This window comes from Asterias amurensis, chromosome 10 (assembly GCF_032118995.1).
Source record: "Asterias amurensis chromosome 10, ASM3211899v1".
Taxonomy (NCBI): Eukaryota; Metazoa; Echinodermata; class Asteroidea; order Forcipulatida; family Asteriidae; genus Asterias; species Asterias amurensis.
This window is the reverse complement of record NC_092657.1, coordinates 12,838,850-12,859,813: the sequence shown is the minus strand read 5'-3', so window position 1 is coordinate 12,859,813 and position 20,964 is coordinate 12,838,850. Positions and strand designations below refer to the sequence as shown.

Below are 20,964 nucleotides of genomic sequence, written 5' to 3'. Positions count from 1 at the left end.
AAAATGTATGTTAAGAAGGGGCTGGGTGAAGTATTTTGGGTGTCACTGTGGCCGAATAACATAAGGATTTATTTTTAACTGTTAAAGCTGAAACTCCAGCGTCCTTACTTACTGTTATTATGTGCAAACACAAAAACACCATATTCATATCACTCAGATGTTGGATTGAATCTCCAAAATCCAGTAGTGATCACTCAAAGTAGGGTTTAAAAAGAGAAGAAAAAAGGAATATAATTTTGTAAGTGACCAACTAATCTTATTTGAATGTGAACAGCAGTCCTGAACATCATTACAGATGAACGTTATCTTATTTGAATGTGAACAGCAGTCCTGAATATCATTACAGATGAACGTAATCTTATTTGAATGTGAACAGCAGTCCTGAATATCATTACAGATGAACGTAATCTTATTTGAATGTGAACAGCAGTCCTGAATATCATTACAGACGAACGTAATCTTATTTGAATGTGAACAGCAGTCCTGAATATCATTACAGATGAACGTTATCTTATTTGAATGTGAACAGCAGTCCTGAATATCATTACAGATGAACGTAATCTTATTTGAATGTGAACAGCAGTCCTGAATATCATTACAGATGAACGTAATCTTATTTGAATGTGAACAGTCGACCTGAATATCATCACAGACGAACGTAATCTTATTTGAATGTGAACAGCAGACCTTCTCTTTACAAGTTGAGCACACCTACATTGTTAGGATCCAACTGCCCAACCAAAGGGACTTGCACATGTTGGATTGAGCTCACAAGTAGTGGTATTATACTGTATAGGCTATTGTTGCATGTTTTTTACACACCCTGCTTGCTTAGCAATGAATGCTAACATATCACCTTGTGAGTGAATGTCCGCTACCTGCATGCTTTACAAGGAGCAGACAATAAGAGAATTTTCCTGGGGCTTACACACATGCCTCCAGCTCTCCTGCTCTATTGAATAACATGAATATGTATAGCGTTTAACAAAGACAACGGTCCGAGTAGGGTGGAGCCTTCAGTATCGAGCTTGTGATTGGGCATTGGCAAGATCTGGACGTGCGACGGTGCTTTGAACGTGTAAAACGAATGATCACTATCATAACTTGTACATGTGGAGATTCGTACATGTTCGTACCTGTACTACAATACGATACAGAAGCACAGACAAAGAAGTACAACGATCTATATTGCAAGGGCATTATTGCAAGGAAAGCACACGCACGCACCTCCCCCAGGTACAGTCCCCCACACATAAAGAAGTAGTTTGTATTTTTGTTACATTTTTTTTTTAATGCTGCACTTTTAATTTTCATGCAAAAGTTAACACATCCTCCATTTTCTTTTCTTTGGGAACATTTATTTTGTATTGTTTAGTCTGAAGTTTTAACTGTGGGCAATTTCAAGTGAATTTGTAATTGCGTGCGTCGTACTTTATGAGTACTATAGTGTGATTATAAAGACTTTAGTAAGACTAAGAGAAGACCCTGTCACAGTTTCATGGTTTATATAGACCATGTTGAATCTGCTCCCTTGCATTGTGGTGCGTAATTGTTTATTTTGAATGGACATTGACATGATTCATGTACATGTATGTACTTAATTCACACATGCTTCAAGTGCGATTAACTAGTTGCAGAGTTGAAATAAACAACGCACCACAGTGCACAGGGCGAACACACTGTGAACTGAAATGGTATAGTGTACATCATAAATTATGATCATTTCTATGATTAGTACTATACTACTACTAGCACAGTATTTAATTAGACTAGAGCAATGTAAAAATTAACCAAACACTGGAATTACACCCTAATCTTTTTTTTAACTTTATGGAAATGTTTGGATGTGGATTTATATTGCCAATTAAGTACAATGTAGGTATAAAACTACGTAAGACCATGCAACGAGTACAAAAACCGTTGCAAAAAAGTTTAGGTTCATGGTTGTCAAAGCCCAATTATCTTACTCAAGTCTTAAAAAAAACCATGGAGGAAGTGAAAAAACTAAGGGTGACCAAGAGAGCATGATTATCACAGCTGCCAGAAAAATAGTGCCTATCACTCGTTATCATATGGGCAGACACACCATTTTGCCATTAAGATTAAATTTAGTTTTAAGTACGTGGGTAATAGTCGAATGTTAATAAGCTATAGTACAGTAGTTTATCTCCATGTAAATAAATATATAAGAAATGTATGCATTGCTATGTAACTGATTGGTGAAATGTGGTTCACAACTTGCAATCTATTTTCTTCCAGATTTTAAATCGGTACCATGTCTGACACAAATGAGTCTGTTGGTGAAAGCTCTGTGCCTAAAAGGAAGCGTGGCACTTACGGCGATTATCTGTCAACTCCAATCAAGACAGTTCCCAGGACAACAAATTGGCGTCGTAGAAGTAGTAGCACAACTTCACCTGTACCTGAGGAAATCACTATGTGCTATGATCAACAACATGACCAATATGAGCCAAATGAAGATGTCGACTTATCACCAAGTGACAATATGCCTGACCATACAGTGTACTGTGAACCTTCTGTAGATCCATCATACCCATCAGTAGAACTTACAGATGTAGAAATGGAAACGAACGAGGATCTGAGATGCTTAATTGATCAAGACGAATTTGATAATTTTGAAATGGAGGATGAAGAAGATGAAAAAGCTGGTGAAGGCATTGACAGCACCAGCTCTGAAAGCATTGGTGATAGATACATCTATCCAGGTGCCCAAATCACTCTTGCCACAAGTCTTCTCTTGACAATTGCTTTTGTTTGTAGACATTCTCTTTCTGGTGAGGCAGTTGTTGACTTGCTTACATATGTGGAACTTCACTGTTTGGCAGGAAGCTTATGTACAACTTCTATGAAGATTTTTCGTCAGTTTTTTACAAATAGCAGAGCCCCACTTGAATGCCATTACTACTGTATCAAATCAACATGTAAACTGTACTTTGGAAAAAGCAAAGATCAGGTGCCAAACATTTGCAAAGCATGCTGTACCAAGCAGGACAAAGCCGCTCAACCATACTTTTTGATGAACCCCCTTGATACAGCTTTGAAGAACCTGTTTGCAAGTAAGTTGAAAATTTAAAACCAAAGACACTCGTGGACAATATGCACTTGTTGCACACTGTGTTAGGTTCCATGGTGTTTTGAACAACTGAGTTGCCCCCCCCCCCCCCCCCAAGGGTGTACAAAACCTATGGACCCCACCACACAGCGAGCATGCAACCACAGTTTTTTTTACCATGGTCATGTACAATAACATTGGCACAGTTTGGGTATATCACTCATGTTCCCTGAGCAAGTTTTGAACTTACAATAATATTAAGTTTCAAACTACAGCACACAAGTTTCAAATATGCAACCTACCAAAGTACCAACTAAAATTGGGCCCCGTAACATTTGCCCACTACATGGAATCATCTGATAGCACCCTTTTTAGATTCAATTCCGTCAGGCTAAATTGCATGTTTAAACATAGCCACATGATCTCTTCTTTGACCAATCAGAATGGATGAACAGTCCTAGGTACTTTTCAAAAATGCGCTGAGACTGACGTTACTTTACAAATAACAGGTCCAGGATTTGCAGAACAACTCAAGTACAGTGTAACTCGATCAAAGAAATCCCAAGAAAACATAGAAGATGTGTTTGATGGTAACTTGTACAAGGAGCATTTTGACAATGGATTCTTCAGAGGTCAGCCGCACCATGCAGATGAAGTTCACATTTCAATGCAGCTGAATACTGATGGGGTGTCAATATTCGAGAGCAGCAAGTTTTCAGTATGGCCAGTATTTGTGGTGATTAATGAGCTTCATCCCAAACTAAGGTGTGTATTTATTGTAGGTAGTGACAAGTACATGTACGTACAAACACCAACTGCTTGCCCACCATGTTCACACGGGTTAAATTGTACCTCTCAAAACAAGGAGCAGATTTATAAGATGGACCTGTTTTACATGCTGTACATAAAGCTGTGGTAAAAATAAAGTATAAGGAAATAAAAATTTGTTTTTAGAAAAATGCATAGAGCAAGGATGCTTGTAAGATTATCCTCTAAATTTAAATGCCCTCGTGCAAAATAATTTAGTAGAATCAATTGAATAGTTGAATTGATTTCTTGCATTAATAAACAGATTACAGAACCAAATTACACAATTATGAATGTATACTTGGTCTGCAGCTTTTTAGGTAACAAAATTAAATCCTAGATTACTTGTTAGTGGTTTTAAGTTGCAAAGCAAAAGTTGTGCATAAACCTTTACAAATGTCGTTTCCTTTCACAACAATTACCACATGGTGGCCTATGAAAACAGCTTGAATAACAACATATGTATGATCAATATTACTTTGCAGGTTTTCAAGATCAAACAGAATACTGATGGGTTTGTGGTTTGGTTCAGATAAGCCAAACTTTGAATCGTTTATGATGCCCTTTGCCAAGTCTCTCAACGAACTATACTATAAAGGTAATTTTACAACGAAGATTTTCATATTGTCATTAATCTCCGCCCCCAAAACCGCCAATGTTTTTTCTCATTAACATAATAAGTTATGGGGCTGTTGGGCCTTTCATCCTTTATTTGCCAAAAATTTCATATAATCAGTTTTGGATTATTCATATGTGTGTTTTTTTTTGTTTTTTTTTTTTGGGGGGGGGGGGGCGGGTAACATTAACTAACAACATTAACTATTTCAAACGTCCTTGTGACACATCAAATTCTACTATTTGAAAATTTACATCCAAACAAATTACAAGGTATTAAATTAAAGTCAAATTAAAGAAGAAAAGATGTTTGAATTTCTGTAAAAGCAGGAATAATGTATTAAAGTTATGTTGGCTAAAAGAGCTATTTGACAGTGAGTTTTGCATCGGACAAGTTAACTCACAATCTAACATTCAAGTCCATAAGTCATGCGGTTTGATATTTAGCTTCCTTAAATTTGCACATGCTTGCTAAAAATACTATAAGTACTAAAAACACTCTATTTGCTTCAACAACCACTCAAATCTATCCACCCCCACCCCTTCTGATTTTGTAAACAAGCCCTGTCTTGTGTACTTTTCCTCAAAATTTTAGGCCCTGATCTTGTGGAAACCATTGAGAATTGTATAACACTCATTTTGCTTGTTTCGATATTTTGTCCCATAGGAGTGAAAGTGACACTTCCTAATGGTTCAGAGAGGACTGTAAAGGCCATGCTGTTGAGCTCAGTATTTGATTCGCCAGCCAGGTGCCTGTTTCAAAATTTCATTCAATTTAATGGCTACTATGGTTGCCCGTTCTGCTTAGCTAAGGGGCAATCAGTAAAGACAAGTGTAACTGGTTCCACACAAACATACCCATTCATGGTTGATTCTGATACAGGTCACGGAGAACCAAGAACCCATCAAAGCACCATGCAATTTGCCAAAGAAGCTCACGATATTATGGTCAAAACGGGGGGTAAAAAAGTTGTCTACGGTGTTAAAGGTTATAGTTGTTTTTGTTTTGTACAGAAATTTGATATTATACGTAGCGTTGCAATAGATTATATGCATGGGGTCATGCTTGGTGTTGTCAAGATGTGTACAAAACTTTGGTTTGATTCTAAATTTAGAACTAAACCTTTCAGTATATTTAAGAAGGTCAAAGATGTTGATAGACGATTAGTGAACATAACACCTCCAAACTCTATTTCTAGACCACCTAGGCCAATATCTACACACATTAAATTCTGGAAAGCTTCAGAATATAGGTCATTCCTTCTTTTTTATGCAGTGCCTTGTCTATGGGGAATTTTACCTGATGAGTATTTTAAACATTTACTGTTACTTGTTCGAGCTGTATTTTTGCTTCTTTCTGAATCAATAAGTGTTGTTGACCTAAAGACAGCTAACTCTTTGTTGAAGCTGTACTGTCTGAACATTGGCAAGCTTTATGGTGAAAGGTATTACACCTCCAATATGCATAGTCTTTTACATTATACAGATAAAGTAGCTGATCTTGGCCCACTGTGGGCCAACTCATGCTTTCCATTTGAAGATTTTAATGGTGACATTTCAAAACTTTTCCATGGTACCAGAGGTGTTGAGATGCAAGTTCTTGCAGCTGTTGCAATCAACCAGAAAATTCCACTTTTGGCTCAACGTCTATTTCCTGGATCACAGGAACATGCTTTTTATCAGAAAATGACATCACGCGGTAGGAAAATCAAGTTAGGGACAGAAATCCAAGAAGGCATCTATATTGTAGGATCATTTACTGACCCAAACACATGTAACTATGAAGAATACTTTCCTGTACTGTTTAAACAATTTGGAAACATTAGGCATGTCAAATATTTCAAAAGGGTCTCAATCAGGGGGAATGTTTTTCATAGCAAAAGTTACATGGCTGTAAAGAAAAGAAACAGCTACACAGTCTTGTACAGAAATAATGAAAGCAATGAATGTGGTTTAATTTGCACATACGTAACATTCATTCAGCAGTGTCAAAAACCTTCTTATTGCTCTGCTAAATGTTTTTGTAAAGTACCACTGTATTTTGCAATTGTTGAACAGCTAAAAAAGAATTTTGCATTTCAGTTTATTGATAAAGCTAATGATGAGTCTACCTCAAACATACATGTAACACCTTTTCTAAAAGATTACAGAAAGCTAGTGGTTGTTCCATTGACAGATGTTATTCAGAAATGTGTTTGGCTAGATGTAGGACTGGAGGAAGCAAACTTTCTTTCAGTTTTTCCAAATAACTATGAGAAAGATTAAAGTGTGGCTTTTAGATGCTCTAAAATTAGTGATTATGTTTTTATGGCTGAATAGACTCGTATGCAGATACCCGTTAATAACATTACAAATGTATTCCACACTTAGAAATTGTATCAAATAATAATGTTTATATAGTAATGTCACTGGCCACTATGAAAATATTTGCTGTGAAACCACTGAAATCCCTAACTTAAACAGTAATCTATCCAGCTGTGTTCATACCAAGGACACCATAAAAAGAACCCTGTGAAAGCATGGTGACAAGGGAGAATTTACAATTTCAAGGAGTTGGTACATTTTGTGTGGTCAACCGTTCACGAACTTGATACACACATTAATCACATGCGACCTGATTCCAACTTGCATCTTTGCATTAAAACCTACATAGTGGTTTGACACTCTGTGTGGACAAACTTTTGAGGATACAACTGCTAGTATAAATAAAAAGCCTACACTTACAACTATGACTGCAAAATGTACAGGATGCAACTTGTCAAGATGTCCCATCACGACATTCTCCTTTTATTTTATTTCCTATCATATAGATTGACCATAAGATTGGGAGAAGTCAGTTTGTGTAATTTTGTGAATGCTCAGCCACTAATTATTGATTGTTCCTCCTTCCTCCCCCATCAATTGATAAGGAATTACTGAGGTATTTTCTCATGTAATATATATTGCCTACTGTGAGACTGAAATGTTCACATGTAAACAAATATGTAAATAAATGTGTACAAATTGTTTTCATACAAAAGAAACGTGTAAGTGCTGTTTGATTATGACCGTTTTAACTACCAGATGTCGGGTTTGGGGAACACATTTTGTGGAAAATGAACCTTGACTCAAAGCTGTATTAAATGGTGCTTTATGAAATTGTTCATAAATATCCACCCCAAAGAAGAAGAAATAACCCCAGTTCTTTTCTGTTGTTCAGAATAAACCTTACAATAAACCAATTATCCAATAATAGTAATTGAACTTCAAACTATGTCAGTAAGTTCAAAAACACATCAGTATGATTGATCACATGCTAGGCAAGAGAAAATCGCAAGCAATCATGTGTAAACACATGGGCTGTCCCTTCAAAAAATTATAAGTGACAAAAAAACAGTAAAACAAATCTAGTCGACCACCGGTTGTTCAAAACAAATTCCAAGTCCCCAAATACAGGAAAGAAACAAACTACCACCCTTCTACAAAATTCTAAGTCCCAAAAAACAGAAAAGAAACAGACTACCACCTTTCGAAAAAATTCTAAGTCCCCAAAACAGTAAAGAAACAGTCCACCACTCTTCAACAAATATTCTAAGTCCCCCAAAACAGTAAAAAAACAGAATACCACCTTTCGAAAAAATTCTAAGTCCAAAAAAAACAGTAAAGAAACAGTCCACCACTCTTCAACAAATATTCTAAGTCCCCAAAAACATTAAAAAAACAGAATACCACCTTTCGAAAAAATTCTAAGTCCAAAAAAAACAGTAAAGAAACAGTCACAAAATATTCTAAGTCCCCCAAAACAGTATAGAAACAGTCAACCACCCTCCCCAAAAATTCAGAGTCCATAAAAACAGTGAAAAAACAGGTTTTGATGGTGCAAATTGGTAAAAAACAGTCTCTAACTTTGGCACATTTTCATTGAAACAGGAAAAAAACATATTTTTTTCCTAGTTTTTGGTGGGAAAACAGGAAAAAAAACATGTTTCCAGCAGGATTAAAATAGGTTTTTCTATTAGAATTTCGGCAAGGGGTATTTCTAGTGCTAATAAAGTAATTACAATGGAAAACTGGCCAACAGTTTGGCCAATCGCAGGCCAAACATGGGAGGATCTCCATGAGCGTGGTTTGGTCAGGGTGGGATCTACTACATAGGTTGGGAAGCTGCATTCTCTCCCAAAACCTATTCTGAACATGTTCGAAATAAGTGTAGCCAAACCATAAGCGGGCCAAAGTCTTACAAAGAAGTAGTGGGAACGCCATTATCGAACACGCAGCGTGGTAGCATCATGGTGAGATATCTGTGGTCGTCATAAAAATGCAGCACAGTCAGCATTTATTTTGAAGTAGAAACAACCGCTTGGTCGGCATCGGTCTACATGTAGGTGTAGGGCAGCGAGTAACAATTTCGAAAAAAAACAGCGCAGTCTTTAAAATGTGAAACTGCTAGAATTTGATGGCGCTGGTGCCCAGACTTTTTGAAATTTGGGTGATCGGCATGGTTCTTCGTTAGGTAGGTACCACCGGGCACTCTATAGCAGTTAATACACCGTTCAAAAATGCAGGGGAGTGGGTTCACATCTCAACAGCCTATAGACTTTCCCCCAAGGACTCACTGAATGTACAATGCTGATCCCAAATCGATGTTAGGATAAACTGAAACAATAATCTGTGACTTCTTTTTAATATCCGAATGTCCAAAATGCTACAATTATGCCTGGGTGACTTGACAACAAAGCCTTCTATAGACCCGTTGCCTATGACGTCACACTCTCAAAAAGGAGGCAGATCATTGGACAATAGTTGTTCTCTGTGCGACCTCAGCGTACCTGTAGGGTTTTTCGCGTTATGCAAGAGAAAGCTATTGATTTCTTACACAATACAGAACGCGCTTCCGAACAATACACGTAATTTCGGGTGTCAACTCTCTTTTGTGCATGTGTATACGATTTTGACACCCAAAATGACACCCAGGTTGGCACATGTGAGTATGCTGCTTTAAAATGTGAAACTGCTAGAATTTGATGGCGCTGGTGCCCAGACTTTTTGAAATTTGGGTGATCGGCATGGTTCTTCGTTAGGTAGGTACCACCGGGCACTCTATAGCAGTTAATACACCGTTCAAAAATGCAGGGGAGTGGGTTCACATCTCAACAGCCTATAGACTTTCCCCCAAGGACTCACTGAATGTACAATGCTGATCCCAAATCGATGTTAGGATAAACTGAAACAATAATCTGTGACTTCTTTTTAATATCCGAATGTCCAAAATGCTACAATAATGCCTGGGTGACTTGACAACAAAGCCTTCTATAGACCCGTTGCCTATGACGTCACACTCTCAAAAAGGAGGCAGATCATTGGACAATAGTTGTTCTCTGTGCGACCTCAGCGTACCTGTAGGGTTTTTCGCGTTATGCAAGAGAAAGCTATTGATTTCTTACACAATACAGAACGCGCTTCCGAACAATACACGTAATTTCGGGTGTCAACTCTCTTTTGTGCATGTGTATACGATTTTGACACCCAAAATGACACCCAGGTTGGCACATGTGAGTATGCTGCGCCAATTTTAAGGGGTCTATTTTACACACTATATAAAGATCAACTGCCCTTACCTGTTGAACAGCATTTGACAGTAAGCGATCCCCATAGGACCTTCCAAATGGCACAAAGTTTAGAACTGGAAGAAAACCAAATTCACAAAATTGAAAAACTATGAACAAAAAATGGTAATTAACACCATTTTAAAAACAAAATATTACAGCAAATATTAAACAAATTAAAAACAGAAGTAGTCAATCTTAAAGATTTGAGAGTTTTTGGAAAAGGAAATACCAAATACCATTGATCTTATAAAATGTAACCAATTCCTTTTCTCCTGAAAAAAGGGTGAAAAAAAACAATAAAAAAATTGGGAATTCCCAGTCTTGAGAAAAACAACAACCTTGCAATAACAAGTGTTTTTTTCATAAACAGGCATGACTATTTGAATGGCAAGATCATCATCACCTTCAGAATAATCCTATCTCATATTTTAATCATTATGATATGATTATACGGTAAGGTAATAAGGATGCCTCACAAGTGAACCTCATCACTATAGCTCGCAAGCCTGAGGAACAGCTGTAAACTTGAGTGCTTGATTATGGGATCTAGTAATACCGGGGTTCACCCCTACTCTTCAAGGACAAGTGTTCTGTTTTGTCTTACTATCCTATAGTACACATGACCTAAGGCTTAATGTCCCATTCGTAGGACAAAGCAACTACGTTAAAGCACCTTGCTCAATGGCATAAGTGCCAACCCACACTTATGCTGATCAGAAACACCAGAGCTTGAGTTTGGCGCTGTTAATCGCAGAGCCACGACAAGCAACTTCTGACAGGGGATGATAAAACAAGTTGTCTGTGTTACCTTTGACGCTGACAGTGAAAGTACATCTTCCTTGATTAGAGACAGAATCTTGTGCTGTGCATGTCAACTCATTATCACCAACATTGAAAGTTCCACCTGAAACAACCACTCCACCGACAGAATTACGGCAAGAAACACTAATGCAGCAATCAATGTTATCAACGGCAGAGGGTTGTGGAGACCAGTCTACTTGAGCACTTGGTGTCCCCGGAAACACAAACGTTTCTGAGCTGATTGGACACGTCACAGTCGGAGGTATCAAATCTTATAGAAAGAAAACAGATCAATAATTAAATTAAAGAGAACAACTTATAATGCAAAGCTCCATTAAATAATTGCAGAGTTTGGAAACTTTATACATAGTTTTCAGTGAGTGTGAGAATTTGAATTGTCTAGTTTTCTTCAAGGATGAGCAGTTAATCTGCCTGGGGCAGTCAGTGGTTTGTTTTTGATCCAAATTAAAGTGTTTTGGTCTTTTTTGTACAACACAGAACACAAACGTCTACAGATTTACACAAGCTTGCACGGTTTAAAGCTCTAAAATAACTTTTGCTGAAGTGTTGTGGTTTTTGAGAAATGAGTTGAACATTTAAAAAAAAAAAAAAAAAAAAAATCATTTTAGCTTGTAGAACGGATCTGCATGCGACTCTCGTGAAAACATTGCTATGTAATTTTCGCTTTTCAAAAACTTTATGACCGATAGAGGCTTAAACTAGTACAGTTTAATTATATTAAATGCAGCATCAGTCCAGATTTCTCCAGAAGACAATCAGAGACTATTGATTGAAACGTTACGTTGAAACCAAAGATTCTTTTCAGAACCATCCCAATTCAGATAGTCCTTACATGGTGTTACCACAAACCTTTCCATATACATTATATTACATATATCTTCATTCACAGTGAGTAGGAATCAATGTCATGGTAACAAAGCGATTTACAAAAGGTAAAAAACACCTCTAAGTTCAGGCTCCACTTAGGGAAAGGAATTACATGGAGATACCAGGTGTACACTTGTAAAAACGAAAAGGATGTATTATTATGGCCTCTGTAATGTAAATGACAATGGATACCCTATTAAACATTAAATGTGTTTCATATTGTACACATAAACAACCACTCAAACAAACCAAAAATTATATAATCTTATAAAGAGTAATCAAGTCCTCTTTTTCAAAGTAAAAAATAGTGAAAGTTTTTAAAACAAAAAATTTAAGGAGTTTGCAGTGTTAAGAAAACAGCAAAATTACCAAATCAAATGTTATTCATAAAATAAGTTGACAATGTTACCTCTGACGGTGACAGTGAAAGTACACATTCCAATATTAGAAGAAGAATCTTGTGCTGTGCATGTAACATCATTGTTACCAACATTGTAAATTCCACCTGAAACAACCACTCCACCGACAGAATTACGACAAGAAACACTAATGCAGCAATCAACGCTATCAACAGCAGAGGGTTGTGAAGACCAGTCGACTTGAGCACTTGATGACCCAGTAGGCACAAGCGTCTCTGAGCTGATCGGACATGTCACAGTTGGAGATATCATATCTTGGAGAAAGAAAACAGTGGTCAATAATTAAATTAAAGACACTGGACACCTTTGGTATTGTCAAAGACCAGTCTTCTCACTTGGTGTATCTCAACATATGCACAAAATAACAAACCTGTGAAAATTTGAACTCAATTGGTCGTTGAAGTTGCGAGATAATAATGGAAGAAAAAACACCCTTGCCACACGAAGTTGTGTGCTTTCAGATGCTTGATTTCGGGACCTCAAAATCTAATTCTGAGGTCTCGAAATCAGATTCGTGGAAAAATACTCATTTCTCGAAAACTATGTTACTTCAGAGGACGCCGTTTCTCACAATGTTTTGTACTATCAACACCTATCCATTGCTTGTTACCAAGTAAGTTTTTGTGTTATTATCAACTTTGGAATTTTTCTTTTTCATATAACCCCCCCCCCCCCCCCCACCCCCCACCATCACTTAAAAAAATCTTGGTAATGGGCCTAACGCAAGTACAATATGATCAGCTCACAAAAAATACTTACCGATAACAGTGATGACAAACGCACAGGACCCTTCATTAAGGGCAGTATCAAAAGCTCTACAAGTTACTGTTGTTTCACCGACTTGGAAAGATCCACCAGAAATCACTTCATTGTCAAGACCGTCTTTACAAACAACACTGTCGGCATTAACTGTAGCATCAACAGCGTCAGTGGCATCTGGTGAAACTGACCAATCAACAAAAGCACTAGCCATTCCAGAAGTCAAATTGGTAGTTTCATCCATTGGGCAAGTTACATTTGGAGCAACATTGTCTGCCAAAAACAAAAAACAAAAAGTTTGTTAGCAAATACTCAACCTGGAAATTGGCAAATAATGTTTTAACATCACAAATTAAGGGATCCACATTGGTTGTAGTATTGTTTGGACATTTTGACAATTATAGCTTCATTGTCCAACACAAACAAACCAAACAAGTATGTTTGCAACTACTCAACCTTTGGTAAATGATGTTCGAACAAAGAAAAAAAAATGACTGTCACAAACAAAACTCATCACAATTCACCTGACACTTAATTAAGAAACGCCGTTTTAAATCAGAAACAATCAAGGTATTGAAAAACCCAAGTATTGCAAATAAATCCACCTTCTGTACAAAGAAATAAAAAACAAGTACAATATAACCAACTCACAAAATTACTTACCGATTACAGTGATGACAAATACACAGGATCCGTTATTAAGGACATTATCGCTAGCTCTACAAGTCACTGTTGTTACACCGGCTTGAAAAAATCCACCAGAAGTTACGACATCGCCAAGATGGTCTTCACAAACAACACTGTCGGCATTAACTGTAGCATCAACAACATCAATGGCATCTGGGGAAACTGACCAAGAAACAAGAGCACCAGCCATAGAAAGATCCACATTGGTAGTTTCAGCACTTGGACATGTGACAATAGGACTTTCGTTATCTGCCAAAAACAAATCAAACAAGTATATTAGCAAATACTCAACTGTGGTGAAATAATGTTCAATCATCACAAAATCAGGGATCCACATTGTTTGGACATATTTGACACTTGGAGCTTCATTGTCCACCAAAAACAAAACAAACAAGTGTGTTAGCAAATACTCAACTTTTGGCAAATGTTGTTTGAACATCATAAAATCACAATGTTGAGTCTGTCACACACTAAACTTATTACAGGTTACCAATACCAGCGTTACCTGACACTAAATTAAAAAAAAACACCATTTAAAATCAGAAACAAGTATTGCAGATTAAGTCCAGCTTTTCTACAAACAAGTCAAAACACATATACAATACGATCAGCTCACAAAAAATACTTACCGATAACAGTGATGACAAACGCACAGGACCCTTCGTTAAGGGCAGTATCAAAAGCTCTACAAGTCACTGTTGTTTCACCGGCTTGGAAAAATCCACCAGAAATCATAACATTGTCAAGACCGTCTTTACAAACAACACTGTCAGCATTAACTGTAGCATCAACAGCGTCAGTGGCAAATGGTGATCTTGACCAAGAAACAATGGCACCAGCCGTTCCAGAATCCACATTGGTAGTTTTATTAGTCGGACATGTGACAATTGGAGCTTCGTTGTCTGCCAAAAAAACAAAACAAGTATGTTAGCAAATACTCAACCTTTGCCAAATGATGTTCGAACAAAGAAAAATAAGAATGACTGTCACACAAAAAACTCATCACCACTCACATGAGACTAAATTATATGTATTAAAAAAAGCATTTGTATCGATATCTGTATAAAGGGCTATATAAATTAGGTTATTATTATTATTATCATTGAAAATTCCTTTTTTAATTAAGAAACAATCAAAGAATTTAAAAACTCAAGTGTTGAAAGTAAAATCTAGCTTTTGTACAAACAAAATCAAACTCGAGTAAAATATAATCAGCTCACAAAAACTACTTACCGACAATAATGACAAATACACAGGACCCTTCATTAAGGGCAGTATCAGAAGCTCTACAAGTCACTGTTGTTGTTCCGGCTTGGAAAAATCCACCAGAAGTTACGACATTGTCAAGATTGTCTTTACAAACAACACTGTCGGCATTAACTGTAGCATCAACAACGTCAATGGCATCTGGTGAACCTGACCAATCAACAAGGGCACCAGCCCCCCCAAGATCCGCACTAGTAGTTTTATCAATTGGGCATGTGACAATTGGACCTTCGTTATCTGCCCAAAACAAACCAAACAAGTATATTAGCAAACTGTGGGTAAATATACATCAAGATGACAAGCTACATATCTTTGCAAGTTATTGTATTTGTCAGGGAACTTTCTCACATCCTTAACAGTTATTTTGGGCTTGGATTGCATTGTAAAAAGCCCCTTGAAGGATGACAGTACCAGCCATGAGGGTTAAATAGAGTGCTGGAAGATTGTGGTTCTGGTGAAATATACATCAAGATTACAAGCTACATATCTTTGCAAATTCTTGTATTTTTTTGTATTTTGTCAGCAGGGAACTTTCGGACAGAATAAATAGTTATTTTGGGCTCGGGTTGCATTGATAACACATCTTATAATCAGCCATGGTAAAGCTGTCTCATGCACCAGACTCAAGTAATGGTATTGTCAGAGTGGGTTCAAGTCTTGGCAGCTGCACCGGTGTCCGTGAATAAGACACTTTATCATAATTTCTTTGGCTTGTACTTTAAAACCCACTCTCACCTGGAGGCGACGTTGTTGAAGTAACATCAGTGGTCGGCCCATCAGTGGTTGTCACATCAGGGGTTGGCACATCAGTGGTTGGCGCATCAGGGGTTGGCACATCAGTGGTTGGCACACCAGTGGTTGTCACATCAGGGGTTGGCACATCAGTGGTTGGCACATCAGTGGTTGGCACATCAGTGGTTGGCCCTTCAGTGGTTGGCACATCAGTGGTTTGCACTTCAGTGGTTGTCATGACAGTGGTTGGCACATCAGTGGTTTGCACTTCAGTGGTTGTCATGACAGTGGTTGGCACTTCAGTGGTTGTCAGGACAGTGGTTGGCACATCTGTGTTTGGCACATCAGTGGTTATCAAAACAGTGGTTGGCACTTCAGTGGTTGTGACGACAGTGGTTGGCACTTCAGTGGTTGTCACGACAGTGGTTGGCACATCTGTGGTTGGCACATCAGTGGTTGTCATGACAGTGGTTGGCACATCAGTGGTTGGCACGACAGTGGTTGGCACATCAGTGGTTGGCACTTCAGTGGTTGTCATGACAGTGAATGGCACATCTGTGGTTAGCACATCAGTGGTTGTCATGACAGTGGTTGGCACATAAGTGGTTGTCACGACAGTGGTTGGAGCATCAGTGGTTGTCACGACAGTGGTTGGCACATCAGTGGTTGTCACGACAGTGGTTGGCACTTCAGTGGTTGTCCTGACAGTGGTTGGCACATCAGTGGTTGGCACATCAGTGGTTGGCACTTCAGTGGTTGTCAGGACAGTGGTTGGCACATCTGATGTTGGCACATCAGTGGTTGTCACGACAGTGGTTGGCACATCTGTGGTTGGCTCATCAGTGGTTGGCACACCAGTGGTTGGCACATCTGTGGTTGTCACGACAGTGGTTGGCACATCAGTGGTTGGCACATCAGTGGTTGTCACGACAGTGGTTGGCACTTCAGTGGTTGTCACGACAGTGGTTGGCAAATCTGTGGTTGGCACGTCAGTGGTTGGCACATCAGTGGTTGGCACTTCAGTAGTTGTCATGGCAGTGGTTGGCACATCTGTGGTTGAAACATCAGTGGTTGTCATGACAGTGGTTGGCACATCAGTGGTTGTCACGACAGTGGTTGGCACATTAGTGGTTGTCACGACAGTGGTTGGCACATCAGTGGTTGGCACATCTGTGGTTGGTATTTCAGTGGTTGGTAGATCTGTGGTTGGCACATCAGTGGTTGTCACGACAGTGGTTGGCACTTTAGTGGTTGTCATGACAGAGGTTGGCACATCAGTGGTTGGCACATCAGTGGTTGTCACGACAGTGGTTGGCACATCAGTGGTTGTCACGACAGTGGTTGGCACATAAGTGGTTGGCACGACAGTGGTTGGCACATCAGTGGTTGTCACGACAGTGGTTGGCATTTCAGTGGTTGTCATGTCAGTGGTTGGCACATCAGTGGTTGGCACATCAGTGGTTGGCACTTCAGTGGTTGTCAGGACAGTGGTTGGCACATCTGAGGTTGGCACATCAGTGGTTGTCACGACAGTGGTTGGCACATCAGTGGTTGGCACATCAGTGGTTGGCACATCAGTGGTTGTCACGACAGTGGTTGGCACATCCATGGTTGGCACTTCAGAGGTTGTCACGACAGTGGTTGGCACATCTGTGGTTGGCACATTATTGGTTGTCATGACAGTGGTTGGCACATCAGTGGTAGGCACTTCAGTAGTTGTCATGACAGTGGTTGGCACATCTGTGGTTGGCACATCAGTGGTTGTCACGACAGTGGTTGGCACATCAGTGGTTGGCACATCAGTGGTTGGCACATCAGTGGTAGGCACTTCAGTAGTTGTCATGACAGTGGTTGGCACATCTGTGGTTGGCACATCAGTGGTTGTCACGACAGTGGTTGGCACATCAGTGGTTGTCACGACAGTGGTTGGCACATAAGTGGTTGGCACGACAGTGGTTGGCACATCAGTGGTTGTCACGACAGTGGTTGGCATTTCAGTGGTTGTCATGTCAGTGGTTGGCACATCACTGGTTGGCACATCAGTGGTTGGCACTTCAGTGGTTGTCAGGACAGTGGTTGGCACATCGGAGGTTGGCACATCAGTGGTTGGCACATCAGTGGTTGTCACGACAGTGGTTGGCACATCCATGGTTGGCACTTCAGAGGTTGTCACGACAGTGGTTGGCACATCTGTGGTTGGCACATTATTGGTTGTCATGACAGTGGTTGGCACATCAGTGGTAGGCACTTCAGTAGTTGTCATGACAGTGGTTGGCACATCTGTGGTTGGCACATCAGTGGTTGTCACGACAGTGGTTGGCACATCAGTGGTTGGCACGTCAGTGGTTGGCACATCAGTGGTAGGCACTTCAGTAGTTGTCATGACAGTGGTTGGCACATCTGTGGTTGGCACATCAGTGGTTGTCACGACAGTGGTTGGCACATCAGTGGTTGTCACGACAGTGGTTGGCACATAAGTGGTTGGCACGACAGTGGTTGGCACATCAGTGGTTGTCACGACAGTGGTTGGCATTTCAGTGGTTGTCATGTCAGTGGTTGGCACATCACTGGTTGGCACATCGGAGGTTGGCACATCAGTGGTTGTCACGACAGTGGTTGGCACATCAGTGGTTGGCACATCAGTGGTTGGCACATCAGTGGTTGGCACACCAGTGGTTGGCACATCTGTGGTTGGCACGTCAGTGGTTGGCACATAAGTGGTTGGCACATCAGTGGTTGTCATGACAGTGGTTGGCACATCTTTGGTTGGCACATCAGTGGTTGTCACGACAGTGGTTGGCACATCAGTGGTTGTCACGACAGTGGTTGGGTCATCCGTGGTTGGCACTTCAGTGGTTGTCACGACAGTGGTTGGCACATCGGTGGTTGGCACATCAGTGGTTGGCACACCAGTGGTTGGCACATCAGTGGTTGGTAAATCTGTGGTTGGCACGTCAGTGGTTGGCACATCAGTGGTTGGCACTTCAGTAGTTGTCATGACAGTGGTTGGCACGTCTGTGGTTGAAACATCAGAGGTTGTCATGACAGTGGTTGGCACATCAGTGGTTGTCACGACAGTGGTTGGCACATCAGTGGTTGTCACGACAGTGGTTGGCACATCTGTGGTTGGTACTTCAGTGGTTGGTACATCTGTGGTTGGCACATCAGTGGTTGTCACGACAGTGGTTGGCACTTCAGTGGTTGTCATGACAGAGGTTGGCACATCAGTGGTTGGCACATCAGTGGTTGTCACGACAGTGGTTGGCACATCAGTGGTTGTCACGACAGTGGTTGGCACATAAGTGGTTGGCACATCAGTGGTTGTCATGACAGTGGTTGGCACATCTTTGGTTGGCACATCAGTGGTTGTCACAACAGTGGTTGGCACATCAGTGGTTGTCACGACAGTGGTTGGCACATCCGTGGTTGGCACTTCAGATGTTGTCACGACAGTGGTTGGCACATCTGTGGTTGGCACATCATTGGTTGTCATGACAGTGGTTGGCACATCAGTGGTAGGCACGACAGTAGTTGTCATGACAGTGGTTGGCACATCTGTGGTTGGCACATCAGTGGTTGTCACGACAGTGGTTGGCACATCAGTGGTTGGCACGTCAGTGGTTGGCACATCAGTGGTAGGCACTTCAGTGGTTGGCACATCAGTGGTTGGCACTTCAGTAGTTGTCATGACAGTGGTTGGCACGTCTGTGGTTGAAACATCAGTGGTTGTCATGACAGTGGTTGGCACATCAGTGGTTGTCACGACAGTGGTTGGCACATCAGTGGTTGTCACGACAGTGGTTGGCACATCAGTGGTTGGCACATCTGTGGTTGGTACTTCAGTGGTTGGTACATCTGTGGTTGGCACATCAGTGGTTGTCACGACAGTGGTTGGCACTTCAGTGGTTGTCATGACAGAGGTTGGCACATCAGTGGTTGGCACATCAGTGGTTGTCACGACAGTGGTTGGCACATCAGTGGTTGTCACGACAGTGGTTGGCACATAAGTGGTTGGCACATCAGTGGTTGTCATGACAGTGGTTGGCACATCTTTGGATGGCACATCAGTGGTTGTCACGACAGTGGTTGGCACATCACTGGTTGTCACGACAGTGGTTGGCACATCCGTGGTTGGCACTTCAGAGGTTGTCACGACAGTGGTTGGCACATCTGTGGTTGGCACATCATTGGTTGTCATGACAGTGGTTGGCACATCAGTGGTAGGCACTTCAGTAGTTGTCATGACAGTGGTTGGCACATCTGTGGATGGCACATCAGTGGTTGTCACGACAGTGGTTGGCACATCAGTGGTTGGCACGTCAGTGGTTGGCACATCAATGGTAGGCACTTCAGTAGTTGTCATGACAGTGGTTGGCACATCTGTGGTTGGCACATCAGTGGTTGTCACGACAGTGGTTTGCACATCAGTGGTTGTCACGACAGTGGTTGGCACATCAGTGGTTGGCACTTCAGAGGTTGTCACGACAGTGGTTGGCACATCTGTGGTTGGCACATCAGTGGTTGGCACACCAGTAGTTGGCACATCAGTGGTTGGCACATCAGTGGTTGTCACGACAGTGGTTGGCACATCAGTGGTTGTCACGACAGTGGTTGGCACATCATTCATTGGCACATCAGTGGTTGTCATGACAGTGGTTGGCACATCAGTGGTTGGCACTTCAGTGGTTGTAATGACAGTGGTTGGCACATCTGTGGTTGGCACATCAGTGGTTGTCACGACAGTGGTTGGCACATCAGTGGTTGGCTCATCAGTGGTTGCCATGACAGTGGTTGGCACATCAGTGGTTTTCATGACAGTGGTTGGCACTTCAGTGGTTGTCAGGACAGTGGTTGGCACATCTGTGTTTGGCACATCAGTGGTTGTAACAACAGTGGTTGGCACTTCAGTGGTTGTCAGGACAGTGGTTGGCCCTACTGTGGTTGGCACATCAGTGGTTGTCAGGACAGTGGTTGGCACATCTGTGGTTGGCACACCAGTGGTTGTCACGACAGTGGTTGGCACATCAGTGGTTGGCACTTCAGTGGTTGTCAGGACAGTGGTTGGCACATCTGTGGTTGGCACATCAGTGGTTGTCACGACAGTGGTTGGCACGTCAGTGGTTGCCATGACAGAGGTTGGCACATCAGTGGTTGGCACATCAGTGGATGTCACGACAGTGGTTGGCACATCAGTGGTTGTCACGACAGTGGTTGGCACATAAGTGGTTGGCACATCAGTGGTTGTCATGACAGTGGTTGGCACATCTGTGGTTGGCACATCAGTGGTTGTCATGACAGTCGTTGGCACATCAGTGGTTTTCATATCAGT

General features: G+C 40.9%; 3 protein-coding genes across 3 annotated transcripts in view; 2 read left to right on the top strand and 1 right to left on the bottom strand.

Moving 5' to 3' along the window:
- Positions 1-20,763, bottom strand: part of LOC139942697 (uncharacterized) — a 72,426-nt gene extending 51,663 nt beyond the window's left edge. The window contains exons 1-13 of the mRNA XM_071939501.1: positions 20,614-20,763; positions 19,860-20,400; positions 19,410-19,541; positions 18,306-19,271; positions 16,804-18,035; positions 15,639-15,780; positions 14,871-15,140; positions 14,267-14,539; positions 13,614-13,886; positions 12,951-13,223; positions 12,182-12,445; positions 10,892-11,155; positions 10,093-10,157 (exon numbers count right to left, since the gene is read on the bottom strand). Of these exons, the coding sequence (XP_071795602.1) occupies positions 10,093-10,157; positions 10,892-11,155; positions 12,182-12,445; positions 12,951-13,223; positions 13,614-13,886; positions 14,267-14,539; positions 14,871-15,140; positions 15,639-15,780; positions 16,804-18,035; positions 18,306-19,271; positions 19,410-19,541; positions 19,860-20,400; positions 20,614-20,763 (4,845 nt within the window). The remainder of the gene's footprint in view (positions 1-10,092; positions 10,158-10,891; positions 11,156-12,181; positions 12,446-12,950; positions 13,224-13,613; positions 13,887-14,266; positions 14,540-14,870; positions 15,141-15,638; positions 15,781-16,803; positions 18,036-18,305; positions 19,272-19,409; positions 19,542-19,859; positions 20,401-20,613) is intronic.
- LOC139943382 (uncharacterized) lies at positions 1,101-4,552 on the top strand. The gene is made up of 4 exons (XM_071940198.1): positions 1,101-1,236; positions 2,260-3,077; positions 3,583-3,838; positions 4,366-4,552. The coding sequence occupies exons 2-4, from the start codon at positions 2,276-2,278 to the stop codon at positions 4,550-4,552; spliced, it is 1,245 nt and encodes a 414-aa protein (XP_071796299.1). The 5' UTR covers positions 1,101-1,236; positions 2,260-2,275.
- On the top strand, positions 4,924-7,446 carry LOC139942527 (uncharacterized). The gene has a single exon (XM_071939349.1). It carries the CDS (start codon positions 5,210-5,212, stop codon positions 6,758-6,760), a length of 1,551 nt encoding a protein of 516 aa, XP_071795450.1. The 5' UTR covers positions 4,924-5,209; the 3' UTR covers positions 6,761-7,446.
- Positions 20,764-20,964: the final 201 nt, after the last annotated feature.

Bases quoted from the DNA above. Each gene is read 5' to 3' on its own strand.
- LOC139943382 (XM_071940198.1), top strand. From the start codon at position 2,276: ATGTCTGACACAAATGAGTCTGTTGGTGAAAGCTCTGTGCCTAAAAGG. The intron at 3,078-3,582 runs GTAAGTTGAAAA...TACAAATAACAG, and splicing joins TTTGAAGAACCTGTTTGCAA to GTCCAGGATTTGCAGAACAA. The intron at 3,839-4,365 runs GTGTGTATTTAT...ATTACTTTGCAG, and splicing joins GAGCTTCATCCCAAACTAAG to GTTTTCAAGATCAAACAGAA.
- LOC139942527 (XM_071939349.1), top strand. From the start codon at position 5,210: ATGCTGTTGAGCTCAGTATTTGATTCGCCAGCCAGGTGCCTGTTTCAA.